This window comes from Lepidothrix coronata, unplaced genomic scaffold (assembly GCF_001604755.1).
Source record: "Lepidothrix coronata isolate B3197 unplaced genomic scaffold, Lepidothrix_coronata-1.0 Scaffold254, whole genome shotgun sequence".
Classification (NCBI taxonomy): Eukaryota; Metazoa; Chordata; class Aves; order Passeriformes; family Pipridae; genus Lepidothrix; species Lepidothrix coronata.
In genome coordinates this window covers 61,514-78,564 of record NW_016690434.1, presented here as the reverse complement: position 1 = coordinate 78,564, position 17,051 = coordinate 61,514, and the positions used below count along the sequence as shown (strand labels likewise).

General features: G+C 55.7%; 1 protein-coding gene across 4 annotated transcripts in view; it reads left to right on the top strand.

Moving 5' to 3' along the window:
- Positions 1-16,918, top strand: part of LOC108507400 (glutamine synthetase) — a 23,768-nt gene extending 6,850 nt beyond the window's left edge. Inside the window, exons 1-6 of one of the 4 annotated variants that reach the window (XM_017835332.1) lie at positions 10,229-10,277; positions 11,970-12,145; positions 12,691-12,852; positions 14,497-14,643; positions 15,484-15,611; positions 16,645-16,918. In XM_017835332.1, coding sequence (XP_017690821.1) covers positions 11,980-12,145; positions 12,691-12,852; positions 14,497-14,643; positions 15,484-15,611; positions 16,645-16,848 — 807 coding nt within the window. In that variant the 5' untranslated portion in view covers positions 10,229-10,277; positions 11,970-11,979 and the 3' untranslated portion in view covers positions 16,849-16,918. The other 3 variants (XM_017835333.1, XM_017835331.1, XM_017835334.1) reach the window with 3 other exon arrangements.
- The last annotated feature ends 133 nt before the right edge of the window (positions 16,919-17,051 follow it).

Here is a 17,051-nt window from a genome sequence, read left to right as displayed (position 1 = left end):
GGGTTTGGGGGGAAAATATTTTTTTTTGAGAAAACTGCATTTCTGAGCAACAAAACTGGCTTTGCTGGGGGGAGGGGGGAAATTCCGATTTTTGAGGAACCAAGTGATGGTTTTTAAGGAAAAAAAACAGGGAGGTTTTGGGGAAAAATGTTGGGGTTTTGGGGGGGGTTCAAAATCACATGATTTGACTGCATGGTCTTCAGAGGCACCTCCAATCTCAGCCCCTCTGGACAAATATCTCCAGGGAATCCAGTGGGATGGCCACTCCACCCAGAATATTTGTTCCAGTTGTTTAGACGAGTGCACATGTTCACCCAAAAATACTTAGTGAGTATATTAAGAATAATGAGAGTAATAGGAGTTATTCCCCTTGTGAAAGGAAAAGCACTTAAACTGCTGTTTTGTTTGATTCTTCGTTGGTGATTTTTAGATGGAAATGGAAGTTTGTTGGTGGCTCGTGCTCAGGTTGGTGTCCACCAGGACCCAGCTGCTTTCCTGTGTGTGTTGGTTGTTGGGGTTTTCCCAGTTTTCTCATTTTGCAATGGTGGAGGGGACAAGCTGCATTTTCAAGTTCCCTTTTGCACCCAAAACAGCTGGAAAATGGACATGGGGAAATCTGCAGGTTGGTCACTCATCAGGGGTGACTTTCAAGGAGCAGAGGCTCTGAAAGGCCCCATGTCCCCTGAGACCTGCCAAGCAGGACCTTGGTGGATTTTCCTGCTCCAAACAGGAACAAAAGCAGTTTTTAAAGCTCCCTAGTCCTGGCACAAGAGGTTGCTTGAGCCTGCCAGCACCTCCAGGGCTGCTTGCTGATGGAGGCTCCTGCAGAATAAATATTTACAAGAGGGATTTGTGTGAAAAGGTGCCTTTGAACGTCCCAGGCACCATTTTTGGTTAGAAAACGCCACATTCATTGAAAGCTGCCCCACTGGCCTGTGTTCAGCCACACACTGAGCTGGCCCAGGGCACCTGCTGGGGTCAGTCCCCCCAAAACTCACAAAAACCAACCCAAATCCACTTCTGCTGGGGAAGGAGTGGTCACTGCTTGCTTTTGCACCTCAGTTCCTACCTAGAAGATGATGATGTTTACTTAGTCCCCACCACATCACTGGCCTAAGGCAAGTACCAGCCTTTCCAAGCCCAGCCCAGCTAAAAAAAGCCTAGTCAAAAAAACCCAGTTCCAGCCACCAGGATTGGTGGCTCAGGGACCCAGGGCCCTGAGGGATGTCCCTCCTGGGGGAACTGGAGCACCACTACTGGGCAGGGTCCTGCTGCTCCTTGCCTGCCCCAGGGAGCAGCTCAGGGCATCCCGTGCCCGAGCCCAGCCCTGTGACCCCTGCACAGCTGGAGAGAACACAGGTGGTGCCTGTGGAAAGGGAAATCAGGGGACCAGCTGCAGCTGTGCCTGTACCTGGAGGGAGCAATTTGTCTGCCTAAGGAGAAAATAACAAAAAAATGGGGTTTTGCAACCACTGCAGGGAGGTGGAGGGGGGTGAAGGCCAGGCTGGTGCTGTGCAGCTCCTGGGGCTCTGTTTAGTGCCATCTGCTCAGGAGAGATGGTCCCAGCCAGGGGAAATTCAGCTCAGAGACCACCAGAGAAACACCACCACGGGCCCAGGACCCCCTGCACCTGCCTGGCAAGGCCCCACCATGCTGGGCCTCAGATTCCCTCCCTGCCCTCATCTGCTGAAGGTTGTCACTGAGGATGGAGAGCTGGGTGAGGGATTTCTCCCTCTGCTTAGGGAATATTTGGGGGTGCTTAACCCATCCCAGACCATTCCCCCCATCCAAGGGCTGTATCAAACCTCCATCCTGCTGCTGGGGGAGGTGTGGGTGAGGGATGGAGGGTGATCATCACCTGCAGCTGGAGGTGGGAGGTGCCCCAGGGGAGGGAGCAGCCCTGGCCAGCTCCAGGCAGCATCCTTGGGCTGGGACCCTTGCTGGGAGCACCAGGACTTGCCTGGTAAGGGCCAAACATGGTGTTCCTTTAGCTTTCTGCAGTGGTGGGTGATGGGGGAGGGTCACAGGGGGGCCTGTGGGGCAGCAGGACTTGGCCAGCAGTGCCCAGGGGACCGGCACTGCCCCACCAGCTCCAGCTGGGTGTCCCAGCAGTGGCTCCGGGGGGTGAATGAGGTCCCCAGGGCCACCCAGCACAACCTGCAGCCAGGTGCTGGTCCCTGGCTTCCAGCCTCCGTTACTTTTCCAGGTCCACTCTCAGGTGGGGGCTGGTGAGGCCACCAGGGACGGAAGGTGGATGTCACCTGGGTGAGGGACCGAGGGCAGGGTCCCCATCCAGGCCTCCCCTTCCCCACTGCCCTCGCTGTTGAAGGTGAAGCTTTGGCTGTGCTGCTTCTCTCCTTTCCCTCTGGTCCCTGCTGCTGTTCCTGGGCCAGCTCTTGGCCATGGGCAGGACTTTCTGTTGCCCACCTGGCGAGTGCTGGAAAGAAAACTGGTGCAGAGCAAAGGTTCTCCTGGAGCCAGGGAGTGCCTGTCCCTCCTGCCTCTGCCGTGCCCCTGCTCCCATGGCAGTGGGTGTCACCCGTGGGCAGTGACCCCCCCTGTGTCAGGGGCTGCTTTAATATCACCAGGAATTCTCCTTGCCTTTGCAGCATGGGAAACCAGGAATGATTCCCCTGAAGGTGCAATGGGGTGGATGGATCCTCAGGCAGAAGGAGGCTGAAGTCTTTGAGGATGAGTCAGGATGTCCCTGGCTCTGGGGGAGGAGGCTGCCCTGGGTGCTGTGGGGAGGAGATGGGGCCCTCCCCTGCTCATCTAGAGCTGCTCCTGGGGCACCATCACTGTTGTTCTCCCAGGGGACTGTTGTCTCCTGAAGCCCCCCATGTGCCATCAGCCAAAGCAGGAGATGGAGCAGCTGGAGGAGGCTCATCAAAGGGAGGGGGGGTCAGGTCTGGCTAAAAGGGGCAGAGATCACCCCCAGGGGTTTGCCCAGAGCTGAAACAGGCTCTCTGTCCCACAGGACACTAAATTTGACTTTCCTTGGTGACTGTTGCTGCTCTGACTTGCCCTGTGGCAGCTGAGCCTTGAGCCCAGAGGGCAGCAGAGCCCCTGCCTTCAGTGGCACCTCGGGCACAGGGGAAGGGACACCTGTAATTAGACTGAGCACTGCTGGTCTCAGACCTCTTTGTGCTCATTACCAAGGGGTAATTAGTGACTTTGCAGCCTTGTGAGGTGGGAGGGTGGAAGAGGGGGTTGATTTAAGGTGTGAGGAGAGCCTTGCCCTGGCTGTGGGAAGCAGCACAACAGCCCGGGAGATGCCAGGTGAGAGGGGCAGCAGAGACAGACCTGTTCCTTGCAAGGGGAATTTTGCTGGTAGGCTTTGGGAAGCTGAAGAGAAAGGTGCTGGAGTGATGTTTTACCCCATCCTGGGGAGTGAAACAGGGAAGGGGTTGGGGCTACAGAGAGGGATGGGGGTGGCACAGGGCGATGGGTGGGCTAAGGACGGCTGTGCCACCTGCTCCAGCTGGCACAGGGAGGCTCCCAGGGACCAGCTCTGGATGTGCTGGGGTATCTCCAGCCATTTTGGAGTGTTGGAGCCTTGCTGGCCGGGCTGGAGACTCAGATTTGGGGGTGCTGTGCATGGCTGTGCCCGCTCTGGCCTCGGGGCTCTCCTGCCTCGTGCTGCCAGTTTGGCATTTTGGGTTTGGCTGCTGCTTGGATAAGGAAGGGCAAATCCAGAGGCACTATAATGTCCCTGGTCATGCTGGGGACAGGTGACAATGGGGGGCTGAATCACCAGCTCACCCCAGATTGGTGCTGGGAGATCCCCAAGGTTTGGGCAATGACAGAACCTGCGTCTGGGTCTTGGTAGATTCCAGAGGGGGATCATGTTGGAGGCTTGGGATGAGCACCCAGATGAGGTGATAAATGACTCTGGGGTGGTTGTTGCTTTGCAGAAGAGCAAACCTGCATCAGCCTAATCTCTGGGAGGGGGGTGAGAGCCAGTGTGGATGGGGATGTTCTGCTGGGGAGCAAAATGAATTCCTTTTGAACCAATCTACTGGTAAAAGGGGTTAAACAAGGCCAAAATGAAGAGCAAAATGAATTCCTTTTGAACCAATCTACTGGTAAAAGGGGTTAAACAAGGCCAAAATGAAGTGCTTAGTGAGTGTTTTCCCCCCAGACATGAGAGTTTCTCAGGCTCTGGGTTTGGGTTAAATTCACACTAAAACCCCATCAGGGGAGGTTTCTGGTTTTACCTGTGTGGGATCTGCATTGAGTTACAGACTGAAGTTCAAACCCCACTACCCAGAGCACTCAGGTGCACTCAACTGCTTTGCTCTGTGTTAACCTGCCAGATTTTACCTTTCCTTGGTGGTAAAGGCTGCAATGAGCTGGCAGCAAGGTGGTTTTGTTCAAATAACAAAGCTTTTCCCCTCCCAAATATCTACCCACTACCGTATCTGCACTAGCGGGCTCAGACACAACACAGCACCTATCAGACAGCCTTGCTCTGCGTATCCAAGGCCAAACCCTGCTGCAAGAATTGCCTTTAAAGTGCTTAATTAATTCCCCCTCACCCCTTTAAAGTCCCAGCTCCTGGAAGCACGTGATGGCAAGGAGGTGGCAGAGAAAAGCACTGGTTTTGGGTAAGCACTGACATAACAAAACCACCAACAAAGAGCCTCCCACTCTTCTCCTTGGAAAAAACCCCCTCATGACTGGGACACACAACGTGACACCGGTTTGAACACCCCACTGGCAGCAGGGAGAGAAGTGAAAAAGGCTTTGCATTTGTGTAAAGGCTGCAAAAGGGGGGTTGCCAAACGGGATCCAGGCTGGGAAACCAGCTGGGTGAGGAGGTTGTGGTGACCATCCCCCTTGCCCAGGTGATGATAGTTCTGTTGTGATAATTCTATTTATGATAAAAGGTAGCTAATCTTTTTGGTGGTTTGCTGCTTGTTTAGCACTTTGTTGCTATGGGAGTTTTGATGCACCTTGACATTTTTTTATGTTTAGTTTTGCTGACATAAATGCTGTTGGTCAAAAATCCCTGGGTTTGCATCCCTGGAGGCTTGGGGGAGGGATGTCACAGGGCAGCAATCATGGAAGGAACAATCATTAAGATTGGAAAAGACCTTTAAGTCCATCAAGTCCAGCTGTCAACCCAGTATCACCACTGTGTTCACCATTAAACCACAGTGCTACATCCACGTTTTCTGAACACTTCCAGGGATGGTGACTCCACCAGTTCCCTGGGCGGTCTGTTCTAATGCTTTACAACCCCTTCCATGGAAAAATTTTTCCTAATATCCAATCTAAACATCACCTGGTGTGATTTGAGGCCATTTCCTCTCCTCCTGTCACTTGTCCTTTCCCTGAAGCAAAGAGCTGGGAGGTGGCTGAGCCCTGATGGGCTCCCGGCTGGGGAGCTCCAACTCTCTCCCTAAGGAGATGAGAAGGAAGTTTCTCCCTGGAGGATTGGTTTTGGCAGAGATCACAGGGGAATTTATCCTTGTTGGCCAAGAAACCCTGGGGTGCCCTGGCCCCACCACCTGCCCCTTCATGAGCTGGGGAAACCCTGGTTTGTGGCTCCCCAGGCAGCCTTTGCTTCCCAGCTCTGGGCTGTGGGTGACCCAGGGAAGGCTCAGGTGAGATCCAACCCAGCTGTTCATCCATCTAACAGGTTTTGTGTTCCTACTCGTGCCTGTGCTGCTTTTCCTGCCCTAGCAATCTGCAAATTGTAGCTGCTTGACCAGAGAACGAGCCCCTTTCACTTTGGCTCCCTGGGCTTGTGCGTGTGCCCCGTGCTCCCTCTTTTCCCCCAGTTTCTTTTCCTACAGCCTGAAGTGACTTCCAGAGGTTTAAAAAGTAAATTCAAATGAAAGCCTGGCAGGGGAAAACTGCTTGGGGTTTTTACCTGGGGTTTATTCTGTCTGGGAGGTTGCTGAAGGGCTGCATGAGGGTGCTCAGGGCAGCCCGTGCCCTGTGCCCCTGCCCTGAGCCCTTTCTGCTGCCTGTGGGGAGCAGAGACAAATGCACACACCTCCCCGAAGCTGGAAATAACCTCCAAAATGTTGCTTAGCCTGAGGAAAAGGAGGCTCAAGGGAGACCTTGTTGCACTCTACAGCTGCCAGACAGGAGGTTGTGGCGAGGGGGGGTCGAGCTCTGCTCCCAGGGAACAAGTCACAGGACAAGAGGAAACGGCCTCAAGCTGTGCCGGGGGAGGGTCAGGTTGGACATCAGGAAGAATTTCTGCACAGAAAGGGTGGTCAGGCATTGGAAGGGGCTGCCCAGGGAGGTGGGGGTGTCCAAGGAAGGACTGGACGTGGCACACAGTGCTCTGGGCTGGGGGACAAGGTGGGGATTTGGCACAGGGTGGACTCGATGACCTTGGAGGTCTTTTCTAATCTCAGTGATTCTGGGAAAATAATTTGTAAGAGTTTTCTGCAAACAGACCCTAATGCACTGTCTGTGCTGTGAGCAAGCTTGGGCTTGTACTGGCAGCTCACACCAGCCCCATGGGGCTGGAGGGGAGTCACTGGCCCCTCCACAGGGTTTCTCTGTGACCTCAAGCGAGTTCCTCGTGCCTCCAGGTCAGTGGGTGTTGCAGGGTGTTGTCTCCCCATCGCTGAGGGGACACCCAGCATCCCACAGTGGTCACCCAGCAGAGGTGTGAGCGTGGGAGGGGGGGTATCCTCCCAGACCAGCTGAGCCAGGAGCTGCCAAACCCAGCCTGGCTGGCACATGGAGGAGGGGGCAAAGCTCCAGCACCTTGGCACTGAGCTGCTCCAGGATGAGGGCTTTATCCCTGGCTGTGAAGGTGGAGAGGCAGCTACACTCACCCCAGGCCAAATACCCCCTTGTGTGTGTGTGTGAAGGCTGAGGGACAGCAGGGACCTGCTTGAATCCCTCCTCACTTTGTTCAGAGCAGGGTTTGAAGCCTCACCAACCCTGTGCCGTGGGCTTTCCCTGCCTGCACTGGGCTGGCACTGCTGGATCTGGAGCCACAAGTGGGTTGAAGCCTTCCTAGGGGGATAGAGGAGGAAAATCATAGCTTGGGGTCTTGTGGGTTTCCCTCATGGAGCAGTGAGCAGTGAGTGCACTGGATGGGCTCTCCCACCACAGGGGAAATGGGTGGGATGAGTCTGAGTGGGAGGATCCCACCTGTACAGGAGGGGCACAGGTTGGTGCCAGGTGCTTTGGTGGGCACCAAAGTGCTGTTTGAGCTGGGACTGTGGCACGTTCAGCTAGGACATAAAGAATTATGTCTATGTATATATGTGTGTATGGACAGCAAAAGGTATGGCAGCACTGCCTGAGTGAAGGGAAGGTGGTTTGGGTGCAAACATCCAAACATCAGGAGATTTGGATTGGTTAAATGTGTTGCAGCTGTAAAGGGAAACTGTCAGTTCAGCTGTTTTGTGGGAAAAAGTGTAAAAGTGGGTGTGTGTTGGGACATGGGAGTGCCAGCACAGCCCCCTGAACACGGTGCTGGGTGGTCTCTGCTAAACCCTTCAGTGTGGATCTGGCCCACCTTGGCCACCTCCTGCCACATCCCAGCACCCTGCACATCCCAGGCAGTTCCTGCAGGCCTGGGCTGGGCCACCCACCCCCCAGCCTTTCCCACAGCATCCCCCTCATTTCCTTGGCTAAAAAAAGCTGTTTCTTCCAGCGCAGAGCACGCAGGAAAATCCCCACCTGCTCTGCCCCCAGCCCCTCTAATCCCTTTATGGTGTTTGTGCCGATCCTGCTCTTTGCCTTCCCTCTAATCTCCCCACCCAGCTGTTTGGCAGGACACAAACCACCGTGGGCTGTTCGGATCAAACCCAGGGAGAGGGAATGTTCCCACATGGGGTCCCTGGCCCAGGGCTCCAGGAGGTGCTTCGGGGGTTTAACAACCAGGGACAACCCCCCTCGGTTCTGAGCAGCATCCTGAATCCTGGAGGATAATTCAGAGTGAAAACCAAAGTCTCCAGCCAATATCCCTGCTTTCCAGTGTGCCCAGGGATGATCCCTCTTGGGCAAGGGTGGGGAGGGGTCTGACAGCCCTCTGCCCCTCTTGTAGCTGGGATGAAGGTGTTAAAAGTCACCCCAGGAGGTAAATTAGTCCATGTTTTACCCCTCCGTGGTAAAACTTGTTGTGTGACTGAAGATTTTCAATCTGGAAAATTTGCTGTTAGAGCAAATAATCTTTGGTGTATCTTGGCAAGGCTGGAAAACTCTTGGGCTGATAAAGCCTCAAAGTCAGAGAGATAAAAGCTCTGTTATTGATCTATTATAAGTAATGCATTATATTGAAAGTATTTAGGCCTTGGCCAGGTCTCCCCAGGAGGGTTCTCCAGGCATTGCTGCCTGCAGATTGATGGCCATCACCCCAAAAAAATAGATGGTGGGAAAGTTGCTGCCTCCTGCACGGCCTGCAGCTGCTGGGTGATCCCTGTGGATACTGGGATGGTGTCCCAGCTGCCACAGTGGAAGTGATGGTTGGCCTGGGCTGTAGCAGCAAAGCAGAATGAGCTTCTCTTCCTTCTGTCCTTTATCTCCAGAAACCCTTCTGTGCTGTGCCACAGCTCTGAAAGGGCTTCAGCAAAGTCCTCTGGAGACTTAATCTGTGAGCTTTTCCTTCCACAAGGACACCTCTGCTCCCTTCCTGCCCTCAGCTCCGACCTTGGGCCAGTCACTGATCCCTGAGCCGGGAGCCTCGTGGTGGTTAATATTTGCTGTACCTGGGGCAGAGGGAACCTTCTGATTGTGAGGAGCGTGGGCTTGTTTGGGGGTAAAATGTTGTCCAAGAGGCTCTAGGATTCAGGTGTGAATTGTGTTTGGCATTGCCAGTGTAACAGAGTTGATGCTACAGAAATGGCTGGAATTAGACTGCGGTGAGGTAAGACTTGATCCCAAGAAAAACTGACTAAGCAGGTGCCCACCACTGTATGGCAGAAACACTTTTTCCTGCTTACTAAAACCCTTTTGGGTAGGAAATAATTTTGTACATTTGGCAAGCTGCCTCGGGTGTGGTGTTTGGGCAGGGGTGGGACCATGGTGCTTGGAGACATGGGTTAGTGGTGGCCTTGGCAGTGCCAGGGAATAGTTGGACTTCATGATCCCAGAGGTCTTTTCCAGCCTAAATGGTTCAGTGATTCCACAGCTGTGCATCCATAGGCTGCTGTCAGCCCTGCTGCCCCAAACAGCCACAAACACACAGTGTTTGTCCTCCCAGGGCCGGGTGGGCTTTGACCAGGTAAGGGATTATTGGTGTTTGTTCTGCCTTCCCTGTTTGGGTGCTTTGGTGCTCCGTGATTGCAGCCATCCACAGAGGAGCTCTGCTCCCTAATCCAGGTTACTGGTGAGCATTACCACTGCCTGGATTTCATTTTTCCATTGTTCTGAGCCCACTCAAGCTGTGGGGTGTTATTGCACAGGAGGGCACATCCAGGGCTTTCTCTGGGAATAAAATGAGGCTGTCCCATACCTTTACTCAGGGAGGTGTGGGGATCTGGCACATGGACACACATGTTGCTGGTCCTGCTGTCTGCTGAAGGATGCAGCACATCAGGCTCTGGTGAGGTCTCTCACCTCTCCCCGGGACGGGTTTGAGATGCTTCCCAAAGGATGCAGATCCATCTCTGTGCTTCCTGATTGCATGAAAGCTCAGCATCAGACCCTGCTGAGGCCAGTCCCGTGGGCTGCAGGTCCCCAGGCAGGACAGAAATGGGAACAGGGAGCCCAGGACCCAGCAGAGCCGCTGGTCCCTCCACCCCCGCGCCGGCTCGGGCATGTGTTGCAGCGGCTCCAGGAAACGCTGCTGCACACCCAGGGGTACATTTCCTCCTGCCCTGGGATGATTTCCAAACAGGAATGAGGAAATGCTGAGCTTTGCAAGCACACTCGTGGATGTGTCCCTAAAATACCCTGTGGAGGGAGGCGGCTGCTTTCGAGCTGCACCCCAGTTTCAGCTGCAGGAGGCCCTGCATGTCACCCGGGCAGCACCGAGGGCACGGGTGACACAGAGGAGACCCCCCTGCTGCTCTGGGGGACCTCGGGCACATCCCTGGGTGCCAACCTCCTTCCCAGGAGCTCTGCTTGGGGCCGTGCCCGTGAGCAGTGGGGTGGGTGACGTCTGGCCTGCCCGCAGCCCTCTGTTACTGATGTCACTGCCCGGGCACCAAAATTGCTAATTAAGTTCTGCTTCTCTGGCTGCCAATCTCATTTCCTGGTTCTTGTGCAATCCCAAATGGTTTCAGGTTTCTTCCCGGTTCTTTATCTGCCTGCGGGACCAAAACACCTTCAGAAGAAAAACAGAGCTGGGGTTTTGGGTGAGTGCCTGGGGAGGAGACGTCCTGGGGGGGGCAATCAACCGTAAATGGGTTTTTTTTTTAGCTGCTCTGGTGCAGATGTTTCATTGTCTTGCAGAAAAACATTCCTGAGGGTGATTCAGACTCAAGCATGAGTCTGCCTTAAGGACCGGGGGAATTAGCAAAAACCCAACTGCTTTGGAGCCCAGTCATCCTTTAAAGCCTTTTCTCCTTTTGTAACATCGGAAAACTGCTTAAAAACCAAGGGTGGAGAGCCACGAAAAACTACTTAAAAACCGAGGCTGGAGAGTCGCGGTGCCCTCACCCCTCCGGGTTTGCTGGGGGGTTGTTCGAAATCCTGCTCTCCTCCTAGAAAAAAAATACCCGAGTATTTGAGATAACGCCGGAGGCGCCGGCACGGGCTGTTTGTGTCTGTGCCGGTTGCGCGCTGGCACCTTTGGGGTCTGTCTGCCCTGACACGTGGGAGCCTCTAACGCAGGATCTATGGAAAACTGGGAAGGCAGCGGCGCGTTTAATTCATTCTAATTGGATCTGCGTTCGGCTCAGTAGCTGGAAATTGCTGCTATATTGAAATAATCGACTCAAATTCACACACCTGTTGGCTGGGGATTTTTAGCTGACTGTAAATCACATCAGGGCCACTGCGGCGCGGGGATGGTTTGGGGGTTTAAAGGTACTTTACTACGCTCTGGTGCTTAAAAATTGTACTTAAGCTCAACGGTTTATAGTTGAGAAGGGCTAAAGTGGGAGATTTTAGTGTTTTCCCAGTAGTTCTCTCTGGAGTCCTCAGCCTTTCCTTCCTTTGAAGGAAAGCCCGGGGGGCAAACACAGCCCTGCAGCCACGGGGGGCTGAAACCGGGTGGGCAGGAGTTGTCCCTGGGGTGTCCAGGGTAGGATGGGTGGAGATGCAGTGGTAGGACTGCCAGGCATCTCTCTGCCCCTGTCCCCAGGGATTTGGCTACTCCTATCCCCAGGGATTTGGCTGCCCTTGTCCTTGGGGATCTGGCTGGTCCTGGTATCTCCAGGGCCACCCAGGCACCCGGATCCATTCCCAGGCATCCCACCTGCACAGGGCATGGTCCCAGAGAGGCTTTTGGGGTGCTGGGGGGAGCAGCTTCCCCAACTCTCACCCCACAGCACTGTAGCAGGGCTGGGGGGGAAAATACCTGCCCGCGTGTAAGGAGGCGACCCTATATAAACAAAGCACCAGGGGACACAGGCAGCGAGAGGGCAGGAGGTAGAAAACAGGATTTTCAGTGATTAATACTCCTTATTTTAAAATAAATACTAAGTTATTTAGCCAATAACTCGCAGTTTTTTTAAAATAAAGTGATGTTTTAGCCGTATGACAACCGTTGCTTTCAATAAGTCACATTTCAGTTTGAGAAAGAAAACGATGCTAAACGCGTTTAGAGGGTGTCCCTGGGGGTGGGGGCCGGGGCCCGGCGCTGCCGCCCCGGGGGAGGAGCCGCCTCCGCCCCCGCCCCGACCGCGGGCGCGTATAAAGCGCGGGCTGAGCGGGCGCGGGCAGCGCTGGGGCCGGTGAGCGCCGGGGCCGCGGGTTCGAGTCCCGCGGGGGGACGACACTCGGCTTGGAGTTGGGGGGAGAGGGGCTGGGGTGGCTTATTTTGGGGTAGGAGGTTGGTTTGCGAAGGAAGTGGGCCGGGAGTGATGTGGCTGTCACCCTCGCAGGGCCGTCGCCATGTCGGTGTCACACAGCTCCAGGCTGAACAAGCTGGTGCGGGAGCAGTACATGAGGCTGCCCCAGGATGGGAAGGTGCAGGTCACCTACGTCTGGATCGACGGCAGCGGCGAGGGCGTGCGCTGCAAGAGCAGGACCCTCGACAAGGAGCCCAAGAGCATCGAAGGTACCGCCGCTGCTTATCCCTCTGGGTGATGGGTGGCATCCTAGTGGGCCCTGAGCATCGCCTGGGAAGAGTTCTGCGGTGCTTTGGGCAGGGGGAGTTGGCACTTGCTCTCCCTGGTTGCGTGGCACGGGTGATACCTGTCGCAGTTGTCTCGTGGGGTTACAGCAAGTGGCAGGGTAAACACCCAACCTGCGTCGCTGAGGTTTCCTTAATCCGTTAATGAAGGGGAGGAGGAGTTCCTCGCCCATTCCCACCAGGCAAACAGGCACGGGGACCTGTTGGCATCTGGATGGGGTTTGGCAGAGGGAGGTGAAGGGGCTGGGACTGATCCTGCCTATGCTTGATGGTGTTGGGGGAAAAGAACACACTGGTGCTCAGGGAGCTCCGGGGATGTGCAGGGAAACCTTTGTGGCTGTCACCCCGTGGCACTTGATGCCCTTTGGGTGTTCCATCCTGGGTCTGAGCCACCAGCACGCGGCTCAATCCACATGTGATGTACCTCTTCCCAACCCTGCTCCCCCCTCTATCCCCCTTCTGCCTCTCAGACGTCCCCGAGTGGAATTTCGACGGCTCCAGCACGGCACAGGCAGAGGGCTCCAACAGCGACATGTTCCTCGTGCCCGTCTGCATGTTCAGGGACCCTTTTTGCCTGGACCCCAACAAGCTGGTGCTTTGTGAAGTGCTCAAGTACAACAGGAAACCCGCAGGTGAGCACCTCCAGCGTGCACCCCCCCGGCTCCCGAGGGTCACCCATTTATTATTTAGGGTGCCATATCCCCAAGGGGCCACTTGCCACGGACCACTGGCCCTGGGGCACCGAGCTCTTGGCCCCAGGCTCTGAAATCCAAGGGCTGGTGGCGGCGGTTGTTTGCAGGAACTTGTTTCAGTGGCGTGGGGTGAGGAGGAGAGCAGCGAGACGTGGAGCTCAAGGCCAAAGGCGTCGCCCGGGTTTTGAGCTGAGCACACCCAGCCCGGGGTGGGGGTTACCGCGGGGGAGCAGGAGCTGGGTTTTTACATGCCGGGTTCGCGGTTGCTCTCCTCGTTGGTGGGAGGCTGCGGAAAAGGAGGAAGAATGTGCCGGGCTGGCTCGGGGTGACCTTTTGCAAGCAGCCCCCGAGCGCCGGCTCTGGGCTTATCACGGCGAGCAGGAGCCTGCAGTGCCGAGTCCGTCCCGTGCCTCTGATAAAGCCCCAGACACAGGAAGGGGAGCCGGTTTGCAGGACACGCTGAGGGGCTCCCAGGGGGGTTGTTTGCCAGCAAATAACCGGTTTTTTGCCAGTCCAGCAGGGCTGCGGCCCCGCTCAGCGTGAGGGGGAGGGTGATGCACACATCTGCCGGGAGGGGGGATCCTGCGGGCGGCGATGGCGAAAGACGGGGCTGGTTCCTCCTCAGACAGCCTGTCGGCCACGGGGGAAGCGTCTCGGTCGAGATTCCTGCCCGGCAGCTCCTCTGCAGGAGCAATTTGTAAAGCCCTGGAGTTGAAGCTGGGGCAGAGAGCTCAGCCCAGAGCCCCAGAGGTGAGAGGGGCGCACCCTCCGGGCTTTCCCAGGATGGGTTTCTGTGGATATTAAGGGCTGTGTGGACCCGGGACCTTTCCCCCTCCTCCCGTCAGTGGAAGGGAGATGCCCCTGCTTCCCTCCAGCCCTGCACTCCGGACATGTGTTGTAGCTGCTCTGGGGCTTTTATTGCAAGTTAAGGCAGAATGTGCACCCTGGAGGCTGCCTGCCCACGTGACAGAAGTTTTTCAGCCTTCTTTTCCTCCTCTGTCTCCGTCTCCGTCCAAGCTCTCATTCCACTGTCCTGGCACGTTGTCTCATGTCAGGATGGTTCCTTGATATCTGTGTTTTCCTGGCAAAGCCCCAGTTGCCCTGAGCACCTCGAAGGGATGAGGCAGGGCCAGCCAGCTTGGATGCCAACCAAAGCCATGGAGCTGGAAAAGATAAGGATAATTAAGATGAAGTTGGTAGGAAGAGGATGGGGGTGAGTTAGTGGTGGAAGATATACAGTCCCTGTTCCCAAGTCTGCTGGATGCCTGTAACACAGGGCTGGGATGTGGCTCCTGGTCTGAGAGAGAGAGAATAAGAGGAGAGCATAAGAGGAGGAGGAGGATGTTCATGGAGCATTGACAGTGGTTTGGGGAATAGGCTAATTAAACCCTCTTGGCCTGTGGCCTGATGCTCTGGTGATGGACTAACTGTAAGGAGGAAACCAGTGAGCAGGAAGGAGGTTTCCTTGAGGCTTCTGTGGGAAGCACTTGGCAGTGGTGGACCCTCCATCTCTGAGTGGGGTGGAGCAGAGTGTGGGGGACACCTGCTCACAGCTGGGTCTAACCTGGACCTCTCTGCTCCCAGAGACCAACCTGAGACACACGTGCAAGAAAGTCATGGACTTGGTGAAGGACAGCCACCCCTGGTTTGGGATGGAGCAGGAGTACACGCTGCTGGGAATCAACGGCCACCCCTACGGCTGGCCCGACAACGGCTTCCCCGGCCCGCAGGGTGAGTGCCCCCTCCCTGCCCCAGCCCAAATGCTCCCTCAGCTCCCACCCTGCTGCTGGGGGATGCTGCCACTTGTGTGCTGCTTTCCCATTGCAGCTGACACGGGGCAGGGTCTGGGATGGGGTTGGGAGCTGGGAGAGCACCTGGTGCCCCGTGGCTCACGTGAGCTCACCGGCCAGACCCGGGTTGCACAAACAGCTCAGCTGCACGACTTGTTTGGCAAGGGCTGGAGAACTGGGCTGGAAAAGCCTCCTCCCCGTGGCTGTTGGGGAAAGGGCTTGGCCTGGCATAGCAGCAAGCCAGCTCCTCAGATGCCTCCTGGCAGAGGGAAGGGGATTTCCCAACCTGGCTTTTGTTTGGACCAGTTGCTACCAACATCCCCCTTCCCCCAGGAGGGAGATCTTCTCCTAACCTGCTTGAATGAGAAAGAGCCATATATCAAACCCTGGCAAGCTGAATTTTCTAGCCATGAACAATGCTGGCTGTTTTCAGAACAATCTCAGATGCCTGATGTGCTCAGAGGGTCAGTGAGGTGCCTCGGGGCAGACCAAGCCCAGCTTTCCTTATCTCCTGGCCACATCCCTTATCTCCTGGCCACCTCTAGGTTGATGCATTACAAGTCCTGTTTAACTGCCCAGATAAGGCTGAGGTTGCTCTGATGAACTGCTCAGCTGCTGCTCCTGGGGTTGGGGTCGATGTCCCATGGAGCGCAACAGCATTTTAATTCCCATAAATCCTCTGCCCATGGCAGCGAGTACCCGGGAGTGTGGGATTATGCTGCAGTGGTGTTGTTGCTCCCCAAGAGCCTTGCTTGGGTGGTGATTCCTTGCTCCTTTCCAGGCCCCTACTACTGTGGGGTTGGAGCAGATAAGGTGTACGGGCGCGATATCGTGGAGTCCCACTACAAGGCATGTCTGTACGCGGGGGTGAAGATCTGCGGCACCAACGCAGAGGTGATGCCCTCCCAGGTACGTGTGGGTGGCCCCCTGCAGCCCATTTCCCACGATGGATACAAGTTATCATGAGGCTGGAACAACCCAGCAACTCCCAGCTCCTCTGGAACACTGAGTCCAGTGACTCCCCGCGTCGGTTTTGCCTAGATGGGAGCAGTAGCACTGCCAGGATGAAAATGTACGTTTGATTTTCTCCTTGCAGAGCTGGTGTAGAGCTGGGAGCTCCCCCGTGCCTCCCCTCCCTGGCGGAGCAGGGATGCAGGGGATGGAGGAGCCAGGACAGGCTGTGGGAGCACCATGTGGAGTGATGGGTGTCTGAGTCCTGTTCTGCTACTTGGGAACTGGGAATCTGGGGTGTGATATGGCTTTGGGGAGTGGTTGGGAGGGATTTGGGTTTATTTTGGGGTTAGCAGGAGGGAGTCCCTGATTGCCTTAGGCAGGTGGCCAGACTGACTGACTGTGAATCGTTGGCTCCTGCTGCTGATGTGGTGGAGATAAGGGGGGGCTTGTCTGCCGTGGAGCTGAGGCAGGACTTTTAACCACCCTGCTGTTTGGCCTGACTTCTTCAGGGTCCTTCCTGGCTGCTTTCTGCATCGTGGGCTTGGGCTCTGGCCGTGCCAGCAGCTGTAAATCTATCACCCTCTGCTTAATCACCGCGGGTGGTGCAACCCCGGCTCCAGCCAGGCAGGGAGCAGCCCTGGGAAGGACTAACAGGCTCCTCGTTAGTCCTCTGTCCTGTTTGCAGTCTGGGCTGGGGGTCCTGCACACCAGCAGCTCCAGCACCAGCCTCAGTCAGGCGTGGTGCTTATTTACCTCTGATTTGATTAAAAACCCCTCTGATTTGCTCTGTATAGTCACGAGTAGTTTATTCCCTTTTTTTTTTTTTGCTTGCCAAAGCTGTTCTGTTGCTTAATTCGGTGTTCCCCATCCTTGTTGCTGATTCCCAAGGGGTAACAATCAGCCATAGCCCAGGCTGGCAGCTCTCACTGGGGGTGGCAGGGACACCAACCTGCCCATCCTTACCCGTGCATCTGCTCTCCCCTTCCAGTGGGAATTCCAGGTGGGCCCGTGTGAAGGCATTGAGATGGGGGATCACCTGTGGATGGCTCGGTTCATCCTCCACCGTGTCTGTGAGGACTTTGGGGTTGTGGCTACGCTGGACCCCAAACCGATGACCGGCAACTGGAACGGTGCCGGGTGTCACACCAACTACAGCACCGAGGAGATGCGGAGAGAAGGGGGTCTCAAGTGAGTCCTGAGGGGTCCCCTGGGATGTACCTGGGAGGTTGGGGTGTCCTTGGCCATGTGGAAATGTGTATCTCCCTACCTGGGTGGCTGCACCTGGGTTGGAGCTGTCCCAGCTCATTATTTTAAAAGCAGCTGGTGGTATGAGAGTGTCCCCTGGGCTGTTCTTGTCCCTGCACAGGAGGAGGGGGTGACAGCCTTCCTGACCAT